General features: G+C 37.9%; 1 protein-coding gene across 2 annotated transcripts in view; it reads left to right on the top strand.

Moving 5' to 3' along the window:
* Positions 1-24,623, top strand: part of ATAD2B (ATPase family AAA domain containing 2B) — a 161,657-nt gene that overhangs the window by 133,284 nt on the left and 3,750 nt on the right. For both annotated transcript variants that reach the window (XM_028099431.2, XM_028099430.2), the window contains exons 23-27: positions 10,787-10,909; positions 13,718-13,855; positions 17,698-18,381; positions 21,605-21,732; positions 22,057-22,185. In XM_028099431.2, the coding sequence (XP_027955232.2) occupies positions 10,787-10,909; positions 13,718-13,855; positions 17,698-18,381; positions 21,605-21,732; positions 22,057-22,185 (1,202 nt within the window). The remainder of the gene's footprint in view (positions 1-10,786; positions 10,910-13,717; positions 13,856-17,697; positions 18,382-21,604; positions 21,733-22,056; positions 22,186-24,623) is intronic.

The following is a 24,623-nucleotide window of genomic DNA, read 5'->3' as shown; positions in this document are numbered from 1 at the left end:
TTATTGAGCTAATTTTACTGAAAGTTCAGCCCTAGTCTTGTAGTCTTCTCAGAATCTTCTGTTTTGCACCAGTTTGCTTAGGAATGAAGCTCAGAGCTTCACCCTAGCTTTCGGAGCCCTCTGCAGGCTGTGCTTCAGCCAAACCCATTCCTATTTTCTGTAAGTATTTATGAGTACCATGTCTAGTTACTGAGCTAGGTGCTTAGAATACAAAGATGACTGTGACAGCCCTTGCCTCTTGCGGTAGAGATACTCAGATGTAATGCCTATTGAATACTTACTGTGTGGTAGACATTACACTGTGTGTTATGGTATTAGTTTGCTAGAGCTTCCATAACAAAATGCTATAGACTAAAAGTGGCTTATAGAACAGCAATTAATTTTCTTACAGTTCTGGAGGCTAAAGTCCAAAATGAAAGTGTCAGCAGGTTTGGTTTTTCTTGAGTCTTCTCTTTGATTTTCAGATGGCTACCTTCTTGCTCTGCCCTCATGTGGTCATTTCTCTATGTGCATACACCCCTGGTGTCTCTGTCCAAATTTCCTCTTCTTATAAGGACACAGATCAGATTAGGGCCTATTCTTACAACCTTATTTTACCTCAATTACCTCTTTAAAGGCTGTACTTTATTTTTTTAAAGATTTATTTATTTGAGAGAGAGAGAGCAAGCATGAACAGGGAAGGGACAGAGGGAGAGGGAGAGAAGTCCTCAAGCCGACTTCCCCCTTCCTCCCCACCCCCTGCCCCGAGCATGGAGTCCAATGTGGGGCTCAATCCCAGGACTCTGAGATCATGACCTGAGCCAAAATCAGGAGTTGGACGCTTAAGCAACTGAGCCACCCAGGGGCCCCTGCAATGATAATAGGTTATTAAGGTATAGAGATAGCATAGAGGTGGCAATGACGACTTTTGTCTCGAAGCAACCACAGATGATTATAATGCAGTTTTTTTTCTTACTTGATTATTTTTATATTGAAGTGTAGTTGACATATAATATTATATTTGTTTCAGGTTGCACAACATAGTGATTTAACAATTATATACATTACTCAGTCCTCACCATGATAAATGTAGTTACTGTCTGTCACCATACAAAGTTATTACAATGTTATTGACTGTATTCCCCATACTATACTTTTTATCCCTGTGATTTATTTATTTTATTTTATTTATTTTTTTATTATTATGTTAATCACCATACAATACATCATTAGTTTTTGATGTAGTGTTCCATGATTCATTGTTTGCGTATAACATCCAGTGCTCCATGCAGAAGTGCCCTCTTTAATACCCATCACCAGGCTAACCCATCCCCCCCACCCCCCTCCCCTCTAGAACCCTCAGTTTGTTTCTCAGAGTCCATAGTCTCTCATGGTTTGTCTCCCCCTCCGATTCCCCCCCTTCATTTTTCCCTACCTTTTTTTTTTTTTTTAACATATAATGTATTATTTGTTTCAGAGGTACAGGTCTGTGATTCAGCAGTCTCACACAATTCACAGCGCTCACCATAGCACATACCCTCCCCAATGTCTAACACCCAGCCACACCATCCCTCCCACCCCCCACCGCTCCAGCAACCCTCAGTTTGTTTCCTGAGATTAAGAATTCCTCATATCACTGAGGTCATATGATACATGTCTTTCTCTGATTGACTTACTTCACTCAGCATAATACCCTCTAGTTCCATCCACGTCGTTGCAAATGGCAAAATTTCATTCCTCTTGATGGCTGCATAATATTCCATAATATTCCACATCTTCTTTATCCATTCATCTGTCGATGGCCATCTTGGCTCTTTCCACAGTTTGGCTATTGTGGACATGGCTGCTATAAACATTGGGGTGCACGTACCCCTTCGGATCCCTACATTTGTATCTTTGGGGTAAATACCCAGTAGTGCAATTGCTGGATTGTATGGTAGCTCTATTTTCAACTTCTTGAGGAACCTCCACACTGTTTTCCAATAATGCAGTTTTATAAGGTCTCTGTTATAAATATGTACACAGTGTGAGTAGAGCACAGAGGAGAAGAGACTATCTAGAAATGAATAAGATTAGGAAGGGCATTCCTTTCAAGGTGAGAGAAGTAGTGTACAAAATTATAAAAAGAAAGTGAATGTGGCTGGAGAATAGAGTGGAAGAGTGGTGGGAAATGAATCTACTCCCCTAATCATCACATCTCCATTTACTGAGCATCCATGTATGGGATATTCTGTTATGGATAAATTGTGGTAAGTGCTGGAAATGTACAGCTCTGGCCTGGAAGATGCCTAAAGCCTACATAGTAGAGAGTTCTGCAGATAAATAAATGTCTTAGTAAGTTCCCTATCTTCTTTTGATCTTGTGTAAGGACTTCAGAGTTACTTTTCTACACTTAGAAAAACTAGGGAGCCATTAGATGGTTTTGAGACAGAAAGTGATACAATTTGATTTGCATTTAAGAGTATAGTATTGCAGGCAGTGTCAGTTTTGGGGTAGAGGTCATGGGAGTGCAGAGACGGAGGTTAGAAGACCAATTAAAATTTAGTTGCGGTGGTGGCAGAGATTGAACTAGGGGTGGGCTTGAACAAAGAGGGCTTAGTGAAGGATCGATTAGATGTGACTGACTGAAATCTAGAATGACTCCTCAGTTTGTGGTCTGAGTGGTTAAAGAATATGAGAAGGAAATCAGTGGAGGAACAGGTTTATGGGCAGTATGCTGTATTTAATTTTGGACGTGTTAGTATGAGTTAACTTCTGGTTGACCCGGATAAAAGATACTACAGAGTGGTAGTTGTACATACGGTTCTGGAGATGGGGAGACATTTGGGCAAGAAACATGGTTGGAGTTATCGGTGTGTAGAAAAGAAAGAGAAGAGAGAGAAGCCTAGGAGGAATCCTCCCCTAGGAAATTTAGGTCCCAGTTTTCAGTTTAGGTCCAGTCTTACTGTTGGAACTTAGGGTACCTTTGTTAAATGTATTGCCCCTCCTGGGATTGTGTACATTTTTTTCTTTGTAAACCAGTTTTATTGAGGTGCAAGTTACATAGAGTACATTGTTTTTAAAACTACATATATCTTTTAAAATCTACTTACCCTTCAAGGAATACTAAATGCTACAGTCATGAAAGTTTTTTTTTTTTGGATGTCCTTACAGTTATAAGTAATCCCTTCATCTTGGAATCATAGCACTATGTAACTTTTCTGAAACACTTTTTACCTACCTCTCCACCACCCGCTGCCTTGCCCTGAAGTAGTTACTTGTTTACATATCCTTATCTCTTATTTTCGACTCTAAGCTGATTGGGAACAGGATCTGTACAGGTATCTGTATGGAGCATGTTCTTAATAAATGTGGCCAGTGAGTAAATTTCATCAGTTGTTCTCTTGTTAGGTACTGACTGAAGGAGTTTCAGATTAGATAGAAATTATAAAATGGAGACATGATAACATAATGCAGATATGAGCCAGTAAATACATGAATTTCTTTTTTATGAAATAATTTAGGATGAAAAATCATCCCATAAAAAATTAGTTTTTCTTAAAATGTTAACCTTTCTTAATAATTTTATTGAAAAAAACAGCTAAAGGGCACCTGGGTGGCTCAGTTGGTTAAGCGACTGCCTTCGGCTCAGGTCATGATCCTGGAGTCCTGGGATCGAGCCCCGCACCGGGCTCCCTGCTCAGCAGGGAGCCTGCTTCTCCCTCTGACCCTCCCCCCTCTCATGTGCTCTCTCTCTCTCAAGTAAATAAAATCTTTAAAAAAAAAGAAAAAGAAAAAACAGCTAAATACTTCTGTTTGCCATAATACAAAAGATACACTGATACATTTAAAATAGTTACTACTTTCATAGAAGTAGTGATTCTTTTTTAAAATTTTATTTTAGTTTATTTAAATTCAATTAATTAATTGAATTGTATTATTAGTTTCAGAGGTAGAGTTTAGTGATTCATCAGTTGCATGTAACACCCAGTGCTCATTATATCAAGTGCCCTCCTTAATGCTGATCACACAGTTACCCCATCCCCCCGGCCACCTCCTCTTCAACAACCTCAGTTTGTTTCCTGTAGTTAAGAGTTTCTTATGGTTTTTCTCCTTCTCTGATTTAATCTTATTTTATTTTTCCCTCCCTTCCCCCATGCTCCTCTGTTTTGTCTCTTAAAGTTCACATATGAGTGAAGTAATATAATTGTCTTTCTTTGATTGACTTACTTTGCTTAGCATAATACCCTCTAGTTCCATCCATGGTGGAATGGTAAGATTTTTCTTTTCTTTCTTTTCTTTTCTTTTCTTTTCTTTTCTTTTCTTTTCTAGTTTTCTTTTTGGTGGCTGAGTAATATTCTACCATTCATATATATGTATAATATATATCTCTATATATCTATATATATATATCACATCTTCTTTATCCATTCATCTGTTGATGGACATCTGGGTTTTTTCCAAAGTTTGGCTGTTGTGGACATTGCTGCTATAAGCATTGGGGTGCAGGTGCCCCTTCAAATCACTGTTTGTATCCTTTGGATAAATGCCTAGTAGTGCAGTTGCTGGGTTGTAGAGTAGTTCTATTTTTAACTTTTTGAGGAACCTACATACTGTTTTCCAGAGTGGCTGCACCAGTTTGCCATTCCCACCAACAGTGTAAGAGGGTTTCCTTTCTCCGCATCCTTGCCAACATCTGTTGTTTCCTGACTTGTTAATTTTAGCCATTCTGACTGGTGTGAGGTGGTATCTCACTGTGGTTTTGATTTGTTTTTCCCTGATGCCGAGTGATGTTGAGCATTTTTTCTTGTGTCTGTTGGCCCATTGTATGTCTTCATTGGAGAAATGGCTGTTCATGTCTTCTGCCCATTTCTTGACAGGATTATTTGTATTTTGGGTGTTGAGAAAAGTAATGATTCTATTAATTTTATAGATGCTCATCAATTTGTCCCAATAATCATTACTTTTTGCTGAAGGCAAATGTAGGTGGTTATACCTTTATTTTATAGATGTTAAGGGAGTTGGGGCTCAGAGGTTATGTACTTTGTGTGCAAACCCACAAATGTTATATGGCATAACTGAGTGGATTAAGTTCTGTCCTCAAAGCCAGTGTGTGTGTTTTTTTGCTGTGCTTATGTTACTTTCATATTACATGGATTTTGAGAATCTTAAGATCATCGACATCTTAAGAATCATAAGACAAAAGAAGTGGTAAATATGTAACTTATATTTTGAAACAAGGATTTTTTTTTTAAAGATTTTATTTATTTGAGAGAGAGAGAATGAGAGATAGAGAGCATGAGAGGGAAGAGAGTCAGAGGGAGAAGCAGACTCCTTGCCGAGCAGGGAGCCCGACATGGGACTCGATCCTGGGACTCCAGGATCATGACCTGAGCTGAAGGCAGTCGCTTAACCAACTGAGCCACCCAGGCACTCTTGAAACAAGGATTTTAAGTCTTATGTCCATGAGAGAGTCTGAACAACAACATGCAAAATTGTATACGTGTGTAATTTTTCATTTTCATCACATGCTTGTAAGGATCTAAGATTACCCCCCCACCTCAAAAAAGATGAAGTTTGAAGACATGACATCTGTTCTAGTTTTAATGTTCTATAAGCTTATGATTCTTTGCTGTGTATAAACATAGACACAATTCTAGTCTAAGAATGATTAAAAATACTTATAATGATAGGCACATGAAAAATACTCTTTCCTCATCAAATGCAGATGCTCTTCAGAATAAATTCCTTATCCTTCAGACCAATGGGAATTTTTTTTTAAAGATTTTATTTATTTATTTGACAGAGAGCACAAGCAGAGGGAGCAGCAGGCGGAGGGAGAAGCAGGCCTCCCGCCAAGCAGGGAGCCTGATGTGGGCCTCGATCCCAGGACCCTGAGATCATGACCTGAGCCAAGGGCAGATAATTAACCAACTGAGCCACCCAGGCACCCACCAATGGGAAATTTTTATGGAATTCATTCATGCATTCATTCATTCATTTCCCATTTAATTGGGGATGGAATATGGGCAGGAGGCATATATTTAAAAAGAAAGACCTTTGAGGTATTTTAGAGTGATTATGTGTCAGATACATGACTTTATATTTAACCTCACCTCTTTCTTAGCTTTTTTCAAGCTGAGGTAGAAAGCCAATGGCAGAAAATTGTGGTGTCACATGCACCACATATTATCAGCTTGAAAGTACAGCTACTTCTAAGGATGTTTATTGTAGGTTTTTATGTGTAGTAGCTAAAATTTGGAGCAACTTAAAACTTCTAACAGTAGAGCAATAATTTTGAAAAATTAAGGTACATCCTACTTTGGATTTTTACATGGTGTTATGGTTTGGTTCTCAAAGGACATTTGAAAGTTATCAAGAGACTTCTGGTTTTGGCTATGGTGGAATAAAAGGAACTGAATTTCCCTCCTGCTTGAAGCAATGAAAAAAAAACACAACTGAACAAAATGTATGAAAAAACAATTTTGAAGACATTGGATATCGGGAAATGAAGGATAGTGTTCCCCAAGAGATGAGAACTGTAGTTGCCTGGAGAGTTTCCAGACTGTGGTACAGGAAGGAAGAGCCCAGGCAGAGCCTGGAAGTCTACCTGAATTACAGAGACAGAGCTGGGAATGTGAGGAAGTCAAAGTAGGTAGAACTCTCAGGGCAGAAAGAAAGTTGCACAGAGAGAGCACTCTGGAGATCTGCATTAGATTCTCCTCCAGTTTTGAGCTGAACACTGATTGGTGTATACATGTGAGGAAACTGTCTGAGACCAGAGAAAGGAAATATTCCTTGGAGCTCACAGAGGGCTAGCAATAGTGCAGCAAATAGAGCTAATGAACCAACAAGGAGATAAAATAGGATCATAAATAATACACATCCAAAAGAAGTAAGAAAAGAAGAGGAAGAAGGGAACAAAGAACATAGGGGACAAGTGGAAAATAAACAGCAGCCTTACTAATAATCACATAAATCACAGTGAAAGTAAATGGTCTATTTGGGTATAGTCTCAGTAGCTTAATTTTGCTTTTGTTTCCCTTGCCTGAGGATACTTATCTAGAAAGATGTTGCTAAGGCTGATGTCAGGGAAATTACTGTCTGTATTCTGTTCTAGGAATTTTATGCTTTCAGGTCTCACACTTAAGTCTTTAATGCATTTTGAGTTTATTTTTGTGTATGATATAAAAAAGTGCTCCAATTTCATTCTTGTGCATGTGGCTGTCCAGTTTTCCTGACACCATTTGTTGAAGAGACTGTCTTTTCCCCATGTATATTGTTGTGTCTTTTGTCATGGATGAATTGCCCATATAAGCGTGGGTTTATTTCTGGGCTTTCTGTTGTGTTGTCTTGATCTGTGTGCCTGTTTTTGAACCAATACCATACTGTTTCGATTCTTAGAGCTTTGTAGTACATCTTGAAATTTGGAATTGTGTACCTCCAGTTTTGTTTCCTTTCTCAAAGATTGCTTTGGCTACTTGGGGTCTTTTGTGATTCCATACACATTATAGTATTATTTGTTCTAGTTTTGTGAAAAATGTTGTTGGTATTTTGATAGGAATTGCATTGAATCTGCAGATTGCTTTGAGTACTGTGTACATTTTAACAATATTAATTCTTCCAATCCATGAACATGTAGTATCTTTCCATCCGTTTGTATCGCTTTGAGTTTCTTTCATCAGTGTTTTATATTTTCCAGAGTACAGGTCTTTCACTTCTTTGGTTAAGTTTATTCCTCTGTATTTTATTCTAGTTTGTTTCTAGGTATTTTATTCTTTTTGGTGTGATCAAATGTATACTTTAAATATGTGCAGTTTAATTATGTCTTCTATATGATAATAGATTTTTTTTTTAAGACTTAGGGAAGTACAGAATGTTAAATAATAAATTCAGATTATACAGTTGTTGTGGTTTTTTGGTCATAGATTCCTGAGACCTATATTCATTTATCTCCATATCTTCATGATATCTCCTTTTGGATATTTACTTTTTACACGTATCAAAATAAACTCTTATAATTTCTGACTTTTTTCTCCTTCCCTCTCTATTTATGCTCTAGTTTTTTGCATCTTTGTATTACTTCCATTTTCCCATTTTTCATGCAAGAAGCTGGAGAATTATCCTTGATACATACCCCATCCTGTACTTCATCATCAAGTTACGTTATGGAGAACATATTTCAAGTCTGTAATCTTCTCCTTTTCACCATCACCCTTCTCACCCCCAACCCCACCCTTGTTCAGTGTGCTCTCCTCTCTCACTAAAAAAAGAGCCTTCTAATTATGTTCCCTGTTTTTATTCTTGACCCCTTCAATACAGTTCCCAGATAATGGCTAGAGATGATCCTTTTTTTTGAGATTTTATTTATTTATTTGAGAGAGAGAGAGCGAGTGAGTGTGCCTGAGCAGGGGTGGAGCAGAGGGAGAGGGGCAAGCCGACTCGGTGCTGATGTGGGGCTTGATTTCACAACGCTGAGATCATGACCTGAGCCAAAATCAAGACTCGGTTGCTTAACTGACTGAGCCACCCAGGCGCTCCTAGAGATGATCTTTTGAAGATGTTCATTTAAATCATGTTACTTCTCTGCTCTGATCTTTTCAATGACTTTCCATTGCTCTTAGATAAAGTCTGAATCCTTTAAATACAGTCAGATTCTCATTTGTCTCTTGTTTATTCTTTTTTTTTTAAGATTTTTATTTATTTGAGAGAGAGAGGGAAAGAGAGAGAGAGAGAGAGAGCACAAGCAGGGTGAAGGGCAGAGGGAGAAGCGGACTTCCCGCTGAACAGGGAGCCTGATGCAGGACTTGATCCCGGGATTCTGGGATCATGACCTGAGCCAAAGGCAGACACTTAACCAACTGAGCCACCCAGGCGCCCTGTTTATTTGTATTCTAAACACAGAGGCTGCCTTTGGTTTTTTGAAATCTCTAAGATCTTTTTACTCCAGAACTTTATTCCATGGTATTTTCTGAACATGCACTGATCTTCCCCTAATCTTCAAGTGGCTTCCAGTGCATACTTTCTCTCTCAGTTTAAGTGCCACTTCTTCAGAGAGGGCTTTCCTTACTTGTCCAGTTCATATTGGCACCCCACACCAAATACATGTGAGTTTTCCTCATAGCTATTATCAAGTTTTTGGGGTGTGTGGGAAGGGTGAGGGAAGTGTTTATAGGTGTGTATAAGAGATTTGATTAATACCTCTGCCATATACTAATATGAAAATTTTCTTTAAAGTGGAGACCTCTCTTGTTCACTACCATGTAGCTATCACCTGGCTCAGGTCCTGGTACAGTGGCCAATATTTTTTGAATGAATGTTTAGAGAAAATGTGTTGAAAGGAAATATACCAGTGTTGCCTTTTGAGTGCTGCATGTTTTTGTAAGATTTCCACAATGAACTATTATGGCTTCCTAATAAGAAAAGTTATAAATAAAATGTCTGTCTATACATTTGCCTTTACTAGGGTTGAAAAAGCAGATGTTATTTTGAGACTTGGGGTTTTAGTTCTTGATACTTTGTAAAATAAGTGACCGTGATATATTTACTTTTATTTTTTAATTTTTTTTAAAGATTTTATTTATTTGTTTTAGAGAGAAAGAATGGGGGGAGCAGAGGGAGAGGGACAAGCAGACTCCCTGCTGAGTGCGAGCCTGATACTGGGATGAAATTAAGAACGGGGATGAAATTAAGAGTTAGATGTTTACCTGATTGAGCCACCCACGTGCTCCTTTACTTGACTTTTAATATTTCAGAATTGCATAGCTCTCGGGAGTACTTTTTATGTTGTGTTGTTCATGAATGAGGGCTTCTGGATTAGTGTAGAGCAGAGACTTAGTGCAAGTGTCAGGTATAGTTTACCTAGACTGGTGTGTGTATTTCTTTCCTGGATTTACCTACAAATATGTACTATCTTTCAGTCTTTAGCTTAGAGTGTCTGGCTGTATTTTTGTTGTTTCTGTTATAGTATAGTTTCTGTATTCTGTATAGTTTCTTAATAGGTCACTTAATAGGTCACTGTTACTTAGGATATATTATATTCACAGTTTTGACCAGTTTTCACTTATGGAGAAATTTATGTAAGATTTTCTGATTCTCAGTATTCATCTGTGGCAACTCTGGTGCTGGGCATATGGTGATTGTCCTCTGAATCTCTTAAAATTTTTATTGAAAATCATACATTTTTGTTTTTTTTAAAACAGAAAATAAAGCTTTGTATCTTTGAGATAATGAGTTGTTGAATAGACTTAGTACAATTGACCCTGAACAACACGGGTTTGAACTACCTAGGTCCACTTGTACATGGATTTTTTTTTCCAGTAAATGCAGTACAGGACCTTAAATAAAATTTCTCTTATGATTTTCTTAACATTTTCATTTCTCTACCTGTATTGTAAGAATACAGTATATGATACATTTAACATACAAAAGATGTGTTAATGGACTATTTATGTTATCTGTAAGACTTCTGGTCAGCATCAGGCTATTACTAGTAAGTTTTGGGGGGCAGTCAAATATGGGTTTTTGACTGTGTGGGGAGTTGGCACCCCTAACCCCCTGTGTTGTGCAAGGGTCACCTGTACTTTGAAGTTCTAAAAAATAGAGTTCTCAGAGAATTATCAAGGTGACTAAGTGGCTTATTATATTTATTTTTTACTCATCATTTAAATGAGCTTGTTTCTCACCTGGAAGTGCTTTTTACAATTTTATTTAAATGTTTGTATTCTTTTTTTTCTCTTTTTAAGATGCCCTTGGTTAATGTTATTTCATTTATCTATATAGTAAAGTATACCAACTTTTAAAAAAAATATTTCAACTTTTTTAATAGATAAAATAATTAGGCACAGGGCTTGTACCCTGAAGGACACTGCACATGCCATCATCGCAGCGGAATTGGATCCAGAATTTAATAAACTCTGTGAAGAAATTAAGGAAGCAAGAATAAAAAGAGGTAAGTTACAGAAATGAACTTGCTCCTGAAGACCAAGAATCACTGAGTGTTACTAAATGACATTTCTTTAGGGTTGCTGGCATTATGAAAATGATCTACTTTGAGGCACAGACTTTATGTATTTCTGATACTAATGTGTTATATAAATTCTCAAAGATACTTTAAAATTTTACTTTCTGTGAAAGTTTTAGTAAGTGCAGCAATACAAATTACAGAAAGTTCTTTCCAGTGAATTTTTTTTTTTTTTTTTTTTGCAGGAGTATATCTGTTAAATATTGATTCTTAAAGGCTTTCATATCTGTAGAGGGTTTACTTTTTAAAAGTTTTTAGGAATACTGTTTTTGTTTTCCCTATTGACGTTTATGTGTAGTTTTATAATTAATAGAATTAGCAAATGTGGTTTGTTCATTCAGTGTATAAGCCTTTCCTTAAAGAACTCAGTAAGAGACAGAATTGTAAAACAAATCAAGTACAGGTGAAGTATATGAGTTGGTTGAAACATGTTTATAGCACAGAGGAGAGATCTTCTTTTAGGGATCCCAGCATTTTGTCTAGAGTTTAGGGAATGAATATAGGAGTGTTGTCTCTAGTGTAACAGAAGAAGGGAGGCAGTGACAGAGGAGGAAGAGGTGTTTGTCAGCACAGCAGATAATAGCATGTGTAAGAGCACAGAGATGTGAATGACATGGTATATTTGAAGAACTACAAATTGGTATTACTGGAGCTGTACGGAATGGTGGGAAATAGAGCTCAAGAGGCAAGCTGAGTCCAGGACACTGAAATTAAGAAGCTTTTTTTCTATTTCCTTAGGCCCTCGCTGGTCACCTAATCTAATTTAGGCTCTGGTCACCATAGCATGGTATTTTGTCTTTTTTTGGGGGGGGTCTCCCTTCCTTATCTGGAATGTAAGTGTTGTGAATGGCTTATTCATAGCTCTACTGGAAGCCCTAGAACTCTGTCCTATAAATATTTGAACTAATCAATGCCAATGCTAAGGAGCTTAAGACTTTATCCTGTAGGTCAGTGTTTTTCAAAGTGTGTGTGTGCCTAATACCCACATCAGCTTATTAGACTTAGTGAATTAGATTCTTTGAGAGTAGTAAGGCTGAGAAATTTGTACTTTAACAAACTATTCAAGTGGGTTTTTTTTGTATACTAAAGTTTGAGAACCATTGCCATAGTCAGTATGAGTCATTGAAATATTTTAAGCTATGGAATGAACTGGTAAATTGCTTTGGCAGCAGGAGATAGTAAGGTCTCAATGTGTCAGGATAGGAGGATGAGAGACCAGTCAAAAACTGTCGGAGCCAGTTTGGAAAACAGTTTGGCAGTTTCTAAAAAATTAAGCATAACATTTACCATATGACCCGTGATTCTACTCCTGGAAACAGCCCAAGAGAAATGAAAACATATGCCCCTATAAAAGACTGTTCATAACAACTAAAAACTGGAAGCAATGCAAATGTCCATCAACTGGTGAATGGGTAAGCAGAATGGTATATCATACAACGGCATACTGCTCAGCCATAAAAAGGAACAAATTACTGATACATGGTACAACATAGATGAACTTCAAGAACACTCTCCTAAGTGAAAGAATTCAGTCACAAAAGACCACCTGTTGTGTGATTCCGTTCATATGAAACATTCACAAAAGATAAATCTGTAGAGACAAAAAGTAGATTCGTGGTGGCCTGGGATAGTTACCTAAACTCGGGCTGCTGTGGTGATTGCATAGCTCTGTAACTTTACTGAAAATCATTTAATTGTATGCTTAAAATGAGTGATTTTTTTGTTATGTAAGTTGTACCTCATTAAAGCTTTTGGGGGAAAAAGCTGTTGGGAGTTGTGCAGAGTTTTAATTATTATGAAGTGGGAATGGATATAGAATCAGTGTAAATTGGGGCAGGGTTGGAGGCCATTGTGAAGGAAAGGAAGAGTCAAAATTGGCTGCCCATATTACTGACTTAATGACTTAGTAGATGCTAATACTACCAATAGAGATAGGGAATATCTCTATAGAGATAGGGATGAACAGGTTTTTTTGGCGGGGAAAGATAAACTAGTTAGCTTTAATTTGACCCATCTTTACGATACCCAGCTGGAGATACCAAATAGGCAGTTGGATATGTGGGTCAGAAGCTCAAGAGATGCTTGGGCTAAACATGGATTTGGGAATTATTATGTAATGGTGATAGAAGCTGAAGGCTTGAATGACACTTTATGGTAGAAGGTATAGATCAGAGTGAGAAGAAAAGGGATTCCAGAGACAACTCTGAGAAACATCAATATTTAACAACCACATAGAAGAAACAAGTCTAGTGAAGGAAATTGAGATGGAGTGGTTACTCTTAGGAAGATCAATGTAGAAAAACCAAACTTAACTGCAGTGTGGTGTTGACAGGCAGCTAATAACAGATGGAAACAGTTCATGTGAAGGGGTTTAATGACCCAACAAACACTTACAAATTCTAAGATGGCAGAAATAATAACTTTTAGACAAAATATTATCATTGTCTTACAGTCATGAGAATATGTGGCTTTGCAAATTAAACCGAGTAAACATAAGGTTCCTTGCTGGGTTATTTATTTATTTATTTATTTTTTATGATTTTATATCTAGTTTCTTTCCCATCTTAAAACAAAAGATACTGTTTTCATCTGAATTACAAACTGTCCAGGTGTAATTAATGACTAAAACTTAGTTCTATATTTCAGACTTTTTTTTTTTTTTTTTTTTTTTTTTTACCGTGTTGGTTTATGTAGCTGGGAATATTTTAATAGGTGTTGCTTATCTTCTGCTTGCAGGCTTATCGGTAACAGCAGAACAAATAAATCCTCATGGCACTGGAGCTCGGAAGACCGAAACTAGAGTTGAAGAGGCATTTCGGCACAAACAAAGAAATCCATTGGATGTCTGGCACAACTCTGCAAATAAATGTGCATGTGAGTGTTTGAGACCATGTTATCCAGTAGTGGGAACGGCTGAGAAGTATGCAGATTTGTTAGGAGTTGGGGACACAGACCAGGTGCTGCTGTGTTCCCACAGGTCGTCTCATCTTCTCTCTGTTCAGAGGTGAAGAGCTTGTGCAGTAGGATGTGGAATCAGAAGTATACTTCTCTTACTATATTTGCTCTTTTCTGTCCACATTCACTACTTGCTGCTATTCATTGAACTAGGTTTGAATATTTTTAGTTTTAAACTTTGGTTTTTGGATAGAGATGTGGAGCCAACACTTTTCATCTACCCCTGCCTCCAACCTTAATTCCTTGCTGTATAATACATAGGCTGTTCTCTTTATTGTGGAAAGTAGCAACTTTGACTTAAGAGAGTGGCCAATGTGGCAGTAGGACTTTGGTTTTTCTGAGAGAGTATCTTGTGCTCAGTTTGAAGAATCTGTACAGCCTTTTTAATGTAGTTTTGTTTAAGTGAGATGTATTTAGAAAGGGAAAATTCATTGTTCTAGGTTATCTTCACTTGTCCTCATTCATGCTAATTTAGAAGATTTCTGAAAGATGTTAATGAACACAGCATTTTCCTAATACAGTCCATATATTTTGCTGAAGATAGCCACCCTTGGAAGATATATGCTGTTCTGGTATAAAGGTGGTCATACTGTTGAAACTGTTGGTAAGCCTGGCCATAATATGTTCTTTCACCAGTGGCATTGAATTTGAATGAATGAATCAGACTCATTTTTTTTTTTTTAGCTCTTCTCTTTGTGATATTTGGCATATTCATATGTGAGGAAATTTGAAGGACTTAGTGGTACATTTGGTTCCATGAAATTAAAGCTATTTGGTGTAGTTGTATCTTGGATCATGACCTGGATTATATAATGTAGCACTCTAATTTAAACCTTGAAATCCTGTATATTCTCTGCACCTGATACAGGTATTTACTAAAATCCATTGAAAATTGGCCTTAAGCATTTTAAGTTCTTTTAAATGTTATTTTAATCTATAAATGTGAGTTTTGTTTTCTCTTACCAGTAGATGGCATATGTGACTCATCATTTGTCTGTTTCACATTAATTTACTTGAATTATAAATCTAAATATCCCTAAGAGAGAGTTGCTTTCCTAACGTCTTAGTTTTGGAAACAAGCTTCTCAGAGAGGCTATAAAAATTGACTCTAAAGATTGTGCTCCCATATTGGTTTTTCACACAAAGTGCCCCTGTAAAAGGAAATAGTATGTGAAAAATTAGTTCCATAAATGGATACTACTGCCGCATGCCAGGTGCTGTAGAGATATAGCAGTGCTTAAAACAAAAATCCCCATTCTTCTGGAGCTTATATGATTAACTTCTCTTATTTTACCAAAAATCATACTCACCATTAGAAATAATTATATAAGGAGGAGAAAAATATCTCTAGTTTGACCCTCTCCCAAATGAGAACATTTTCTTTGTTCTTAGCTGGGATGAAAGTGTTAGAAATAAACTTGGCTTCAGTAGGCCTTCTAAGCCTTTGCTTAGTGCCTACAGATCAAATAATTGAGCTGGCTCTTGATTGTTCTGAACAGAGTTTAGCTGCTTCTTGCTCTAGAGGTAGATGGCTTAGTGAGGAAAGAAGAGGGGAACTGTTTGTGCTTTGGTTGCATGGCTGGAGAATAAGCGAGGTCACAATGTCTGGAGTGACTTGTCAGTAAAAAACCTAACAGCTCCACCTTTTAGAGAAAGAGCAGGCTGAATTTTTTTTTTTTTTCACTTTTAATGTGGACTGGATTAGTTTTTTTTTTTTAAGAGATTTTATTTATTTTTTGACAGAGAGAGACAGCAAGAGAGGGAACACAAGCAGGGAGAGTGGGAGAGGGAGAAGCAGGCCTCCCCCTGAGCAGGGAGCCCGATGCAGGGCTCGATCCCAGGACCCTGGGATCATGACCTGAGCTGAAGGCAGATGCTTAACTGACTGAGCCACCCAGGTGCCCCTAGTTTTTCATATAGTTAATAGAACACTTAAAAATGCCCATCACTTTAGCTTATATACGGCTTTTAACAGTAAACGGAAATTTCTTCTTCAATTACCCTGTAAGTGTAAATTATGAAAATAGAAATTAGTAGGGGAAAAAGGAATGGAGAGATGATTTGAATGATACGGTTTTGAAGGCAAAATGTATTTTGAACCAAGTGACAAAATAATTTGAATTTGGGAAATGATTTCAGAAACCTTTAGTAGATTTATTCTTAGATAAGAAAGAAAAGTAATATAACAGCATTTGTCCATTTCCTGTGAATACCTTGGTGTCTTTACAGAGAACTCAGGATTAAAGTTGAAAGGATGAAAAGTTTGTAAACACATATATGGGGAATTAAAGATTCCTGGGCCCATTGTCTGGGATTACTCATAAAACTCATGATGGTTTCTGGCATCTAGAGATGAATATAGTCTTTACAACTTCTGTAGGTCTTCCTTTTTCATTACTGACAAATACTTATTTTAAACGTTTGTTAATGTTGCTGCCTTGACAGCAGAGGGCTTAACTTTTTTCACGTTCTTTCCTTCTTTTTCTTCCTCCCTCCTTCCTCCCTTCCTTCCTTTTTCTCTTTCTTTCTTTCTTTCTTTCTTCCTTTCTTTCTTCCTTCCTTTCTTTCTTCCTTCCTTCCTTCCTTCCTTCCTTCCTTTCTTTCTTTCTCTCTTTCTCTTTCTCTCTTTCTCTTTCCCTTCCTTCCTTCCCTCCCTCCCTCCCTCCCTCCTTTCCTTCTTCCTTCCTTTTTTAATATTTTATTTATTTGAGGGAGAGCAGAGGGAAGAGCAGAGGGAGAGGGATAAGCAGACCCCATGCTGAGCGTAGAGCCCAACATGGGGCTCGATCTCAGGACCCTGAGATCATAACCTGAGCCGAAATCAAGAGTCAGACGCTTAACTGACTGAGCCACCCAGGCACCCCCCCCTTTTTTTTTTTTTTACATATTTTCAAGTAACAACTATGTAACCAATTGATCCTGCTTGGTGAACCATTTATAATAGAGGAGGCTAACAGTTGTCTAACCAGATTGTCTCTATAAACTTCATAGGGTTTCTGTCCACTACCGTACTTTCTGTGGGTGATTCCTTCTTTTGGAAGGAGAGGCAGTGGATAGTTCTTTTTTTTTTTTTTAAAGATTTTATTTATTTATTTGACAGAGGGAGACACAGTGAGAGAGGGAACACAAGCAGGGGGAGTGGGAGAGGGAGAAGTGGGTTCCCTGATGCAGGGTGCGATCCCAGGACCCTGGGATCATGACCCAAGCTGAAGGTAGATGCTTAACGACTTAGCCACCCAGGCGCTGTGTGGATAGTTCTTTGTGGGACACCTGTAACAGTTCTATCTGATATACTGGATCATGTGTTCATTTTCTTTCATGGTTTAGGAGCTTTGGGGTGATTTTGCTGGCAAAGCACTCATTTTCCTGGTGGAAATCTGGGTCTGTGGCCCCCAATTTTATAGGTAGCCTGGTAATGTGGTTGCTCATTTCCTAAATGTAAGTATTATATGCTTGGCCCCTGGATGTTAGGAATTAGGAACAGCTGTAAAGTAGAATGTAGGATAATAGAAAAAAATTAATGCTGGGTAAACTTATACTCAGTTTTTTAAAAAAATCTCTTCAGAGTTCGTTTCTGACTTCATATTCATTCTACTTGTAGGTTGTGAGGATTAGTCAGCATGGATGTCAAGAGCTAAGTAGTTCTTGTGTGTTACACTGGTATGGGTGTACTTTCTTTTGGGTCTTAATATAGTGAACATTTGTAAAACAAGTGTTGCACTCCAAGTTCTATATACCTGTTTTCCTTCTCTCTAAAATAGTTCGAGTTCGGAGAAAATCAAGGCGGCGATCACAATGGGGTAAAGGAATTATTAAGAAAAGGAAAGTCAATAATTTAAAAAAAGATGAAGAAGACACTAAATTTGCAGACTATGAGAACCATACGGAGGACAGGAAGTTGCTAGAGAATGGAGAGTTTGAGGTAAGCACTGACTGCCATGAAGAAAATGGCGAAGAGACTGGAGACCTCTCTATGACCAATGACGAATCATCGTGTGACATCATGGACATGGACCAGGGGCAGAGGCTTAACAATGGAGCGGGCACGAAGGAGAACTTTGCATCTACTGAAGAGGAAAGTTCCAATGAGTCTCTGCTTGTCAACAGCAGCAGTTCTCTCAATCCAGAACAGACATCTAGGAAAGAGCCTTTCCTTAAAGGAAGCTGTCTAAATGGTGAGGCCTCCACTGACAGTTTTGAAGGAATACCAGTTCTGGAGTGTCAGAATGGCAAAGCTGAAGTAGTTTCTTTCTGTGGTAGTGGAGACAAATGTAGTTCTGAAGAAAAGATTGTCCCGGAGGACCAGTCAAAAGAAAAACCAGAAATTTCAAATGAACATCATGGAGATGATCCTGAGAAACTAGAGGCCCTGGAATGTAGCAGTAATGAGAAGTTAGAACCCAGCCCCGAAGTGGAGTTTAAAGATGCAGAACTGGATAAAGAAGGTAGAGCGAATATTTTTAAAAAAATCTGAAATTTTAAATTCCAGAGTTAACTAGTAGCATATTTTGTTTGGTCCCCAGTAGCACTAGTTGATAACCAGTTATACCCCTCTGAGAATCTGTTAAAAGTTTTCATCTTTTTCCCTAAGAAAGTGTACATACACATGCCTAGTAAGTTTTTGGTGGAAGTTTTGGAGGGTTATGGTCTAGAATGCATTACTTTCCTGGCTGCTTACTCTTTTGCCTCCCACCTGATTATTATCCCTATCCTAATGGATTTATGGTTAAAGGTTGAGTAAACCCACAGGTGTTAAGAAGATGGAATTCTAATAAGAATGGAGTGGGGTAGGCTGGACTGAGAAGACTTGGATACTAGAGCAGCGTGGTATCCTACGCTCATGTACACTCACGTTAAATTCAATTTAACAATGGAATTGTTCATTATAATCCTGTTCATTATAATCATGTGACTTTGAGCTGGTAGTTTACGCTCTCCAACCTTGTTTTTCTATCTTGTAAATTAAACTTCAGAGTGGTGTCACTGTAGGGATTAAATAAGTCATGTATATTAATCACCTCTTCTCGTACCTGGCACATACTGAGCTATACTCATTCCAGGCATTCACTGTTAGTTGAATCTAAGGGATGTTGGGTCTAAGAGGCTCTATTGCTTTGTAAAGCCAGTGGTATAGGAAGCAGTAGAACCTGTGCTGTCAGATTTACCTTGTTCTTGCAGACTCAGAGCACTCTGCTAGCTCCCACCTTCCTATGGCTGTGTGATTCTTTTAAGAAGGAGCAGAATAGGGGGCCTGGGAGTTTCTAGCCCTGCTTTGTTTATCATTCTTTAGCCCATAGTGGGATGGGGTGAGTTAGAGATCTACCCTTTGAATATACATTTTCATCCTGAACAGGTATTCTTATAACTAAGCTATTTTGAAATTCTGTCATGTTCTCTCAATGGTGTGGAGTATATATAGCTTTAACCTGGGATTCGGGCTATGTGGGAAAAGTTTTTTGCTGCCAGTTTTTGAGTCCTCTAGCAGAATTAGAAAGTAGGAAGATATTATTCAGTCTTAGTATTCTCTTAATGGATAAAGAGAGATGTGTGTGTACTGGTCTTTTTTTTAAAAGATTTTATTTGACAGAAAGAGAGAGAACGCACAAGCAGGGGGGACGGGAGAGGGAGAAGCAGGCTCCCCACTGAGCAGGGAACCTGATGCCAGATGCTGGGGCTTGATCCCAGAATCCTGGGATCATGACCTGAGCTGAAGGCAGATGCTTAACGGACTGAGCCACCTAGGTGCCCCATGTTCTTAAATGCTATCTGTTGAGAATTTTTCTTTCTCCTCAATATTTAATAATAGAAGGTAGTTCTATTATTAGGCAATAAATAAGGGCAATATTTATTCTGGTATTTATATTTATCATACAGACAGAATTTTAAACATGAGTTAAAGCTAGGGTTAAGTAATGACTGGGACAGAGTGGGGAGAAAGGAAGAGATCTTCCTGATAAGGCACCTTGGGTGTGAGGTGAGTAATGTTCTTTCACTATGAGATTTTAGTATGCTTGCAGAAAAGGTTTAAGTTAATATTATGTTCAATTGGTTATCTAAAAACTTTAAAGATATTTGTTCTATAAAACCTTTATCTGAAGCTTTCACTTGTAACTGTCAGGGCAGTGTTACCTACCTAGTTCAAGTTCTCAGGCTCCTGGATGTCCGTGGATTTGGTAATGAGCATCCGTAAGGTCTCAGCAAAACTCTTAGCATATATTAATTGAATTATAAATAAAGGCTTTCACTCTAGAGGCTATCTCAAATATAAAATTTCTCTGCTACATGGAGGTATATGTTTCCCAAGGCAATATTTTGGTTCTTTTACTATTTATCTGTATAGCAAGCATTGATTGGAGGAAATTGTTTAAAGACATGGGAATAAGAGAACTAACACAGGAGGGAGGGGGAAGGTTCTCCTTAGTGTCTGTGACATGGGACAGGTCCTCTATAAAGTTCTGAAACGGGTGCCTAGGTGGCTCAGTTGATTAAGTGTCTGCCTTCAGCTCAGGTCATGATCTCAAGGTCCTGGAATTGAGTCCCACATAAGGCACCCTGCCTCTTCCTCTGCCCTGCCACTCCACCTGCTTGTGCATGTGCTCTCTCTCTCTGACAAATAAATAAAATCTTTTAAAAAAAATAAAGTTCAAACAGTTTGAGTTTGTCTTTGTGTTCCTTCCCCCTTGGCTTCTTCTTAGAATATGCTTACCTAGGGGATCATTACCTAGGGCTTATGGCCTATCTGCCCTCTCTGTCCTCAGAGTGCCTGGTGCTGTCAAATTATGCTCAGCCACCTCAAAATTTCTGTGATTTTTTTTTTTTTCCCCCAGTGTGGCTGGTCTCAGTATGATATTGAGAGGAAAATAATTAGATTATAGTAATTCACTCTGAGGTAGGAAAGATCACTAGCCCTATTACACTTTAAATGGGCTTATATATATATATATTTTTTTTTTAAGATTTTTTATTTATTTGACAGAGAGAGACACAGCAAGAGAGGGAACACAAGCAAGAGGAGTGGGAGAGGGAGAAGCAGGCTTCTGGCGGAACAGGGAGCCCGATGCGGGGCTCAATCCCAGGACCCTGGGCTCATGAGAGGAGCCAAAGGCAGATGCTTAATGACTGAGCCACCCAGGCACCCCTAAATGGGTTTATATTTTTAAGAGAAAAAAAAAGTTAGAAACCAGATCAATTTCTAATAGAAATCTGGACAGTGTAAAAGAGAAAAATAAATTTCAGTTAATGTTGAGGAAGATTTTTTTTTGTTTTTACTTGCAAGGGAAATATATAGACAGGTTGGCCTCACTTGGTGTGAGTATCTGCTTTTCTAGGTTACTTCCCTTCTTCCAATTCTGAAAGCTCTAAATTTTAAAATGATGGCTATCATAAAGAGAGTGAAGACTGTTTATAGGTTAGTGTTTAGAGGTGATGATTGCTTTTCTCTTCCTTTAAGTGGATGTGTTTATTGATGATTTTCTGGCATTATGTGGCTTTCATAGTTATGGTTTAATTTCCTTCAGTTTGGGTTACTTACTTAAAAAAATTATCATTTAAAGAATATACCCTTATTCCAAAAAGTTTTTGTCGTGGGTAGAAGAATTTATAGTTGTTTAAGCTTGATTTTTCTTAACTTTTACTTGCTGCAGTGCATTTTTTTTTTTTCAATTGTAGGTGCTTCTAAAGTTAAGAAATATCGTAAGTTAATTTTAGAGCAGGCAAAAACAACAAGCCTGGAACTGGTTCCAGAAGAGCCCTCTGAGCCTGTGCCACCTCTTATAGTTGATCATGAGAGATTGAAGGTAAGCTTCGCTATTCCCAGTCAGTCTTAAATGAATGGAAAGAGATTTGAGTATGTTTGTAGGCAGTTGAAGAAAAGTAGTTATGATAATCTCTTGCTTTAACCTAGGAATATATGTACTTTAGGGCTTCTAGTAAAAAAAGAGTTATATGTGTTTTGAGGGGTTTAGAGAATGGTCTCAGTAATAAACTAAGCCTTAGAATCTTCTAAATGTGTCATTGTTATACCATAGCCTATGATGTCTGTTGCTTAGCCATTTGAATATAACTGTTTCAGTGTGAAAATGAAACCAAACTTCACTTTATTCTCTTCTAATTTTTTTTAGAAATTGCTTGATTTGTTGGTAGATAAAAGCAACAATCTGGCAGTTGATCAACTTGAGAGATTATATTCTCTTCTTAGTCAGTGCATCTATCGGCATCGTAAAGATTATGACAAATCACAACTTGTAGAGGTAAGTGCTCAGTTCATCCTTAGAATAAATAAATACGTGCTTTTACTTGTCCCAAAGAAAAAAAGAGGAAAACATTTTTTTTAGTCTGTATCTTTCACCAAGTAACTGAGGAATGTTTTGAAGATTTAAGATTAGAAGACTCATTAAGAATTATAGTTTGAAGAATAAATCTTCTGTATCATTTTATCTCAGGACAGAGGTAATCTGAGATTCTTTGTTTATCAAAACAGAACTTCGTGGTTTCTGGGTTAGCAAATACCTAGAATAGCATGTCACAATTCTCTTGTCCCTTGCTTATTACTGAGATCACTGAGCATATCACTTGGGCCTATGTGGGGATGGCCTCACAGTCCTTACCACTGACACCTAGGCAGCCACTGCTGATTAAAGGAGTGGGCCTGGGCAGTGAGACCTGTTTGCCACCCCATTAATGATTAGAAGAGAGCTTAAAAGTCATCTTATTTATGAGATCTAGTCTTATGAGATGGCCACATGAAGGAGTGGTTGTCCTTTTGCTTAGAGGTGAACCGTTCCCTTTCTTTTTTTTAAAGATCTTATTTATTTGAAAGAGAGAGTGAGTGAGTGGGTGGAGGGACAGAGGGAGAGGGGGAGGGGGAGGGAGAGAATCTCAAGCAGACTCCGAGGCGAGCACAGAGCCTGACAAGGAGTTTGATCTTACAACCCTGAGATCATGACTTGAGCCAAAACCAAGAGTTGGATGCTTAACTGACTGAGCCTTTCTATTTTTTTTTTTTTAAAGATTTTATTTATTTATCTGTTCCCTTTCTATTTTTTTTTTTTAAAGATTTTATTTATTTATTTGATAGAGACTGCGAGAGAGGGAACACAGCAGGGGGAGCGGGAGAGGGAGAAGCAGGCTTCCCGCTGAGCAGGGAGCCCGATGCGGGGCTCGATCCCAGGACCCTGGGGTCATGACCTGAGCTGAAGGCAGACGCTTAACGACTGAGCCACCCAGGTGCCCGAACTGTTCCCTTTCTAGATAACTCTGGACCGTAGTGAGTTCTTCCTTATAAATATAAACTTATACCTGTTCATATAATTTACATCATTAAGCCACACTTCTGCTTTTTGAGGTCATCTGAGCAAACATAGACCCACTAAATGGCTAAGTGACTTAGACTCCCTGTTCATTTGCCAGTTAGTTTGTTTATCTGGTGGTCTGATTATTAAATACTTATTGAATGCCTGTAGTTCCAGATACTGTGCTAGATGTTTGGGCTGCAAAAAATGAATGAGACAAATTCCCTGCTCTCAAGGAGCATTTCTAGTATATTAAAGATTTTTATGTAGAGGATGTGATTATTTTCCATGTTCAATAATACTGGACTTGAATCAAAGGGAGAGAGCATTTAAAAGTTATTTTCTAATCACATTTTTATGAATCTACACTGTCATTATACAGTATATAGAAATAATAAGAAACACAAATGAGAAAATAAAAACATTATCCACATCCCACCATCTAGAGGAAACTAGTCAGTGTTAATCTTATGGGATATCTTCTGTCTTTTAAATGTCTAGATGATGGAGTGTCTGGGTGGCTCAGTCGGTTAAGAGTCTGCCTTCGGCTCAGGTCATGATCCCAGGGTCCTGGGATCAAGCCCTTCATCGGGCTCCTTGCTCCGCAGGGAGCTTGCTTCTCCCTCTCTCCCCTGCTTGTGCTCTGTCTCTCGCTATGTCTCTCTCTCAGATAAATAAATAAAATCTTTAGAAAAAATGTCTAGATGAGCATAACACGTGTATAAGTATGTGAATACATATTAAAAATTGGGATCATACTGTATATTCTGTTTTGTAATCTGACTTTTTTCCTTATTCAGTAATAATATGATGAAACATTTAGCAAGAGTGATTTTTATTGATCTAATATGAGAATTTATTGATCAGATGATAATCTGGCCTATTGTACAGAGATGTAGAATATAATTTCAGATGTTTAAAGGGGGAAAGGAAAACCAAATGTCTTAGATGTTTTGGACACTTGGCCATCTGAATAAAATGTGTAGGGTAGAGTTCTTTATTTTTAAATTCCAAAACTTGTTTATTCACATGGGTTGATGTTTGATTAGCTTGAATGGATTGAATACTCTTTAGCAGTGAAACATTTTTCAGTAGGGGACTTGGAACCCTGTAATCTAGGGGCCTTTTTTAGGGAGGAGAGGGATCTATAGCAGAATCATCAGTGAGTGGCATTTCTTGTGGTGATGACAGCGACTCTTTCTGGCTTTTTTTTCCCCCCTCACTCCTTTTTGTTTTCATCTCTGATTGGAGTGAATAGCTCTGGGAATAGTACCTTCTACTTTTTGTACAAGTTTTACTATACTGAATACATTCATCTTGCTTTGAGAGAATATGAGTAAAGGAGGGGCTCAGGCTCTGGAATGAGGCTACCTGTACTCAAATTCTGACTTTGTTGT

Source organism: Eumetopias jubatus, unplaced genomic scaffold, assembly GCF_037043125.1.
Source record: "Eumetopias jubatus isolate StellerSeaLion01/CBP00866 unplaced genomic scaffold, mEumJub1_p1.0 scaffold_9, whole genome shotgun sequence".
NCBI classification, from domain to species: domain Eukaryota; kingdom Metazoa; phylum Chordata; class Mammalia; order Carnivora; family Otariidae; genus Eumetopias; species Eumetopias jubatus.
Note: the sequence above shows the minus strand (reverse complement) of the source record. Positions and strands in the feature narration are given on the sequence as shown.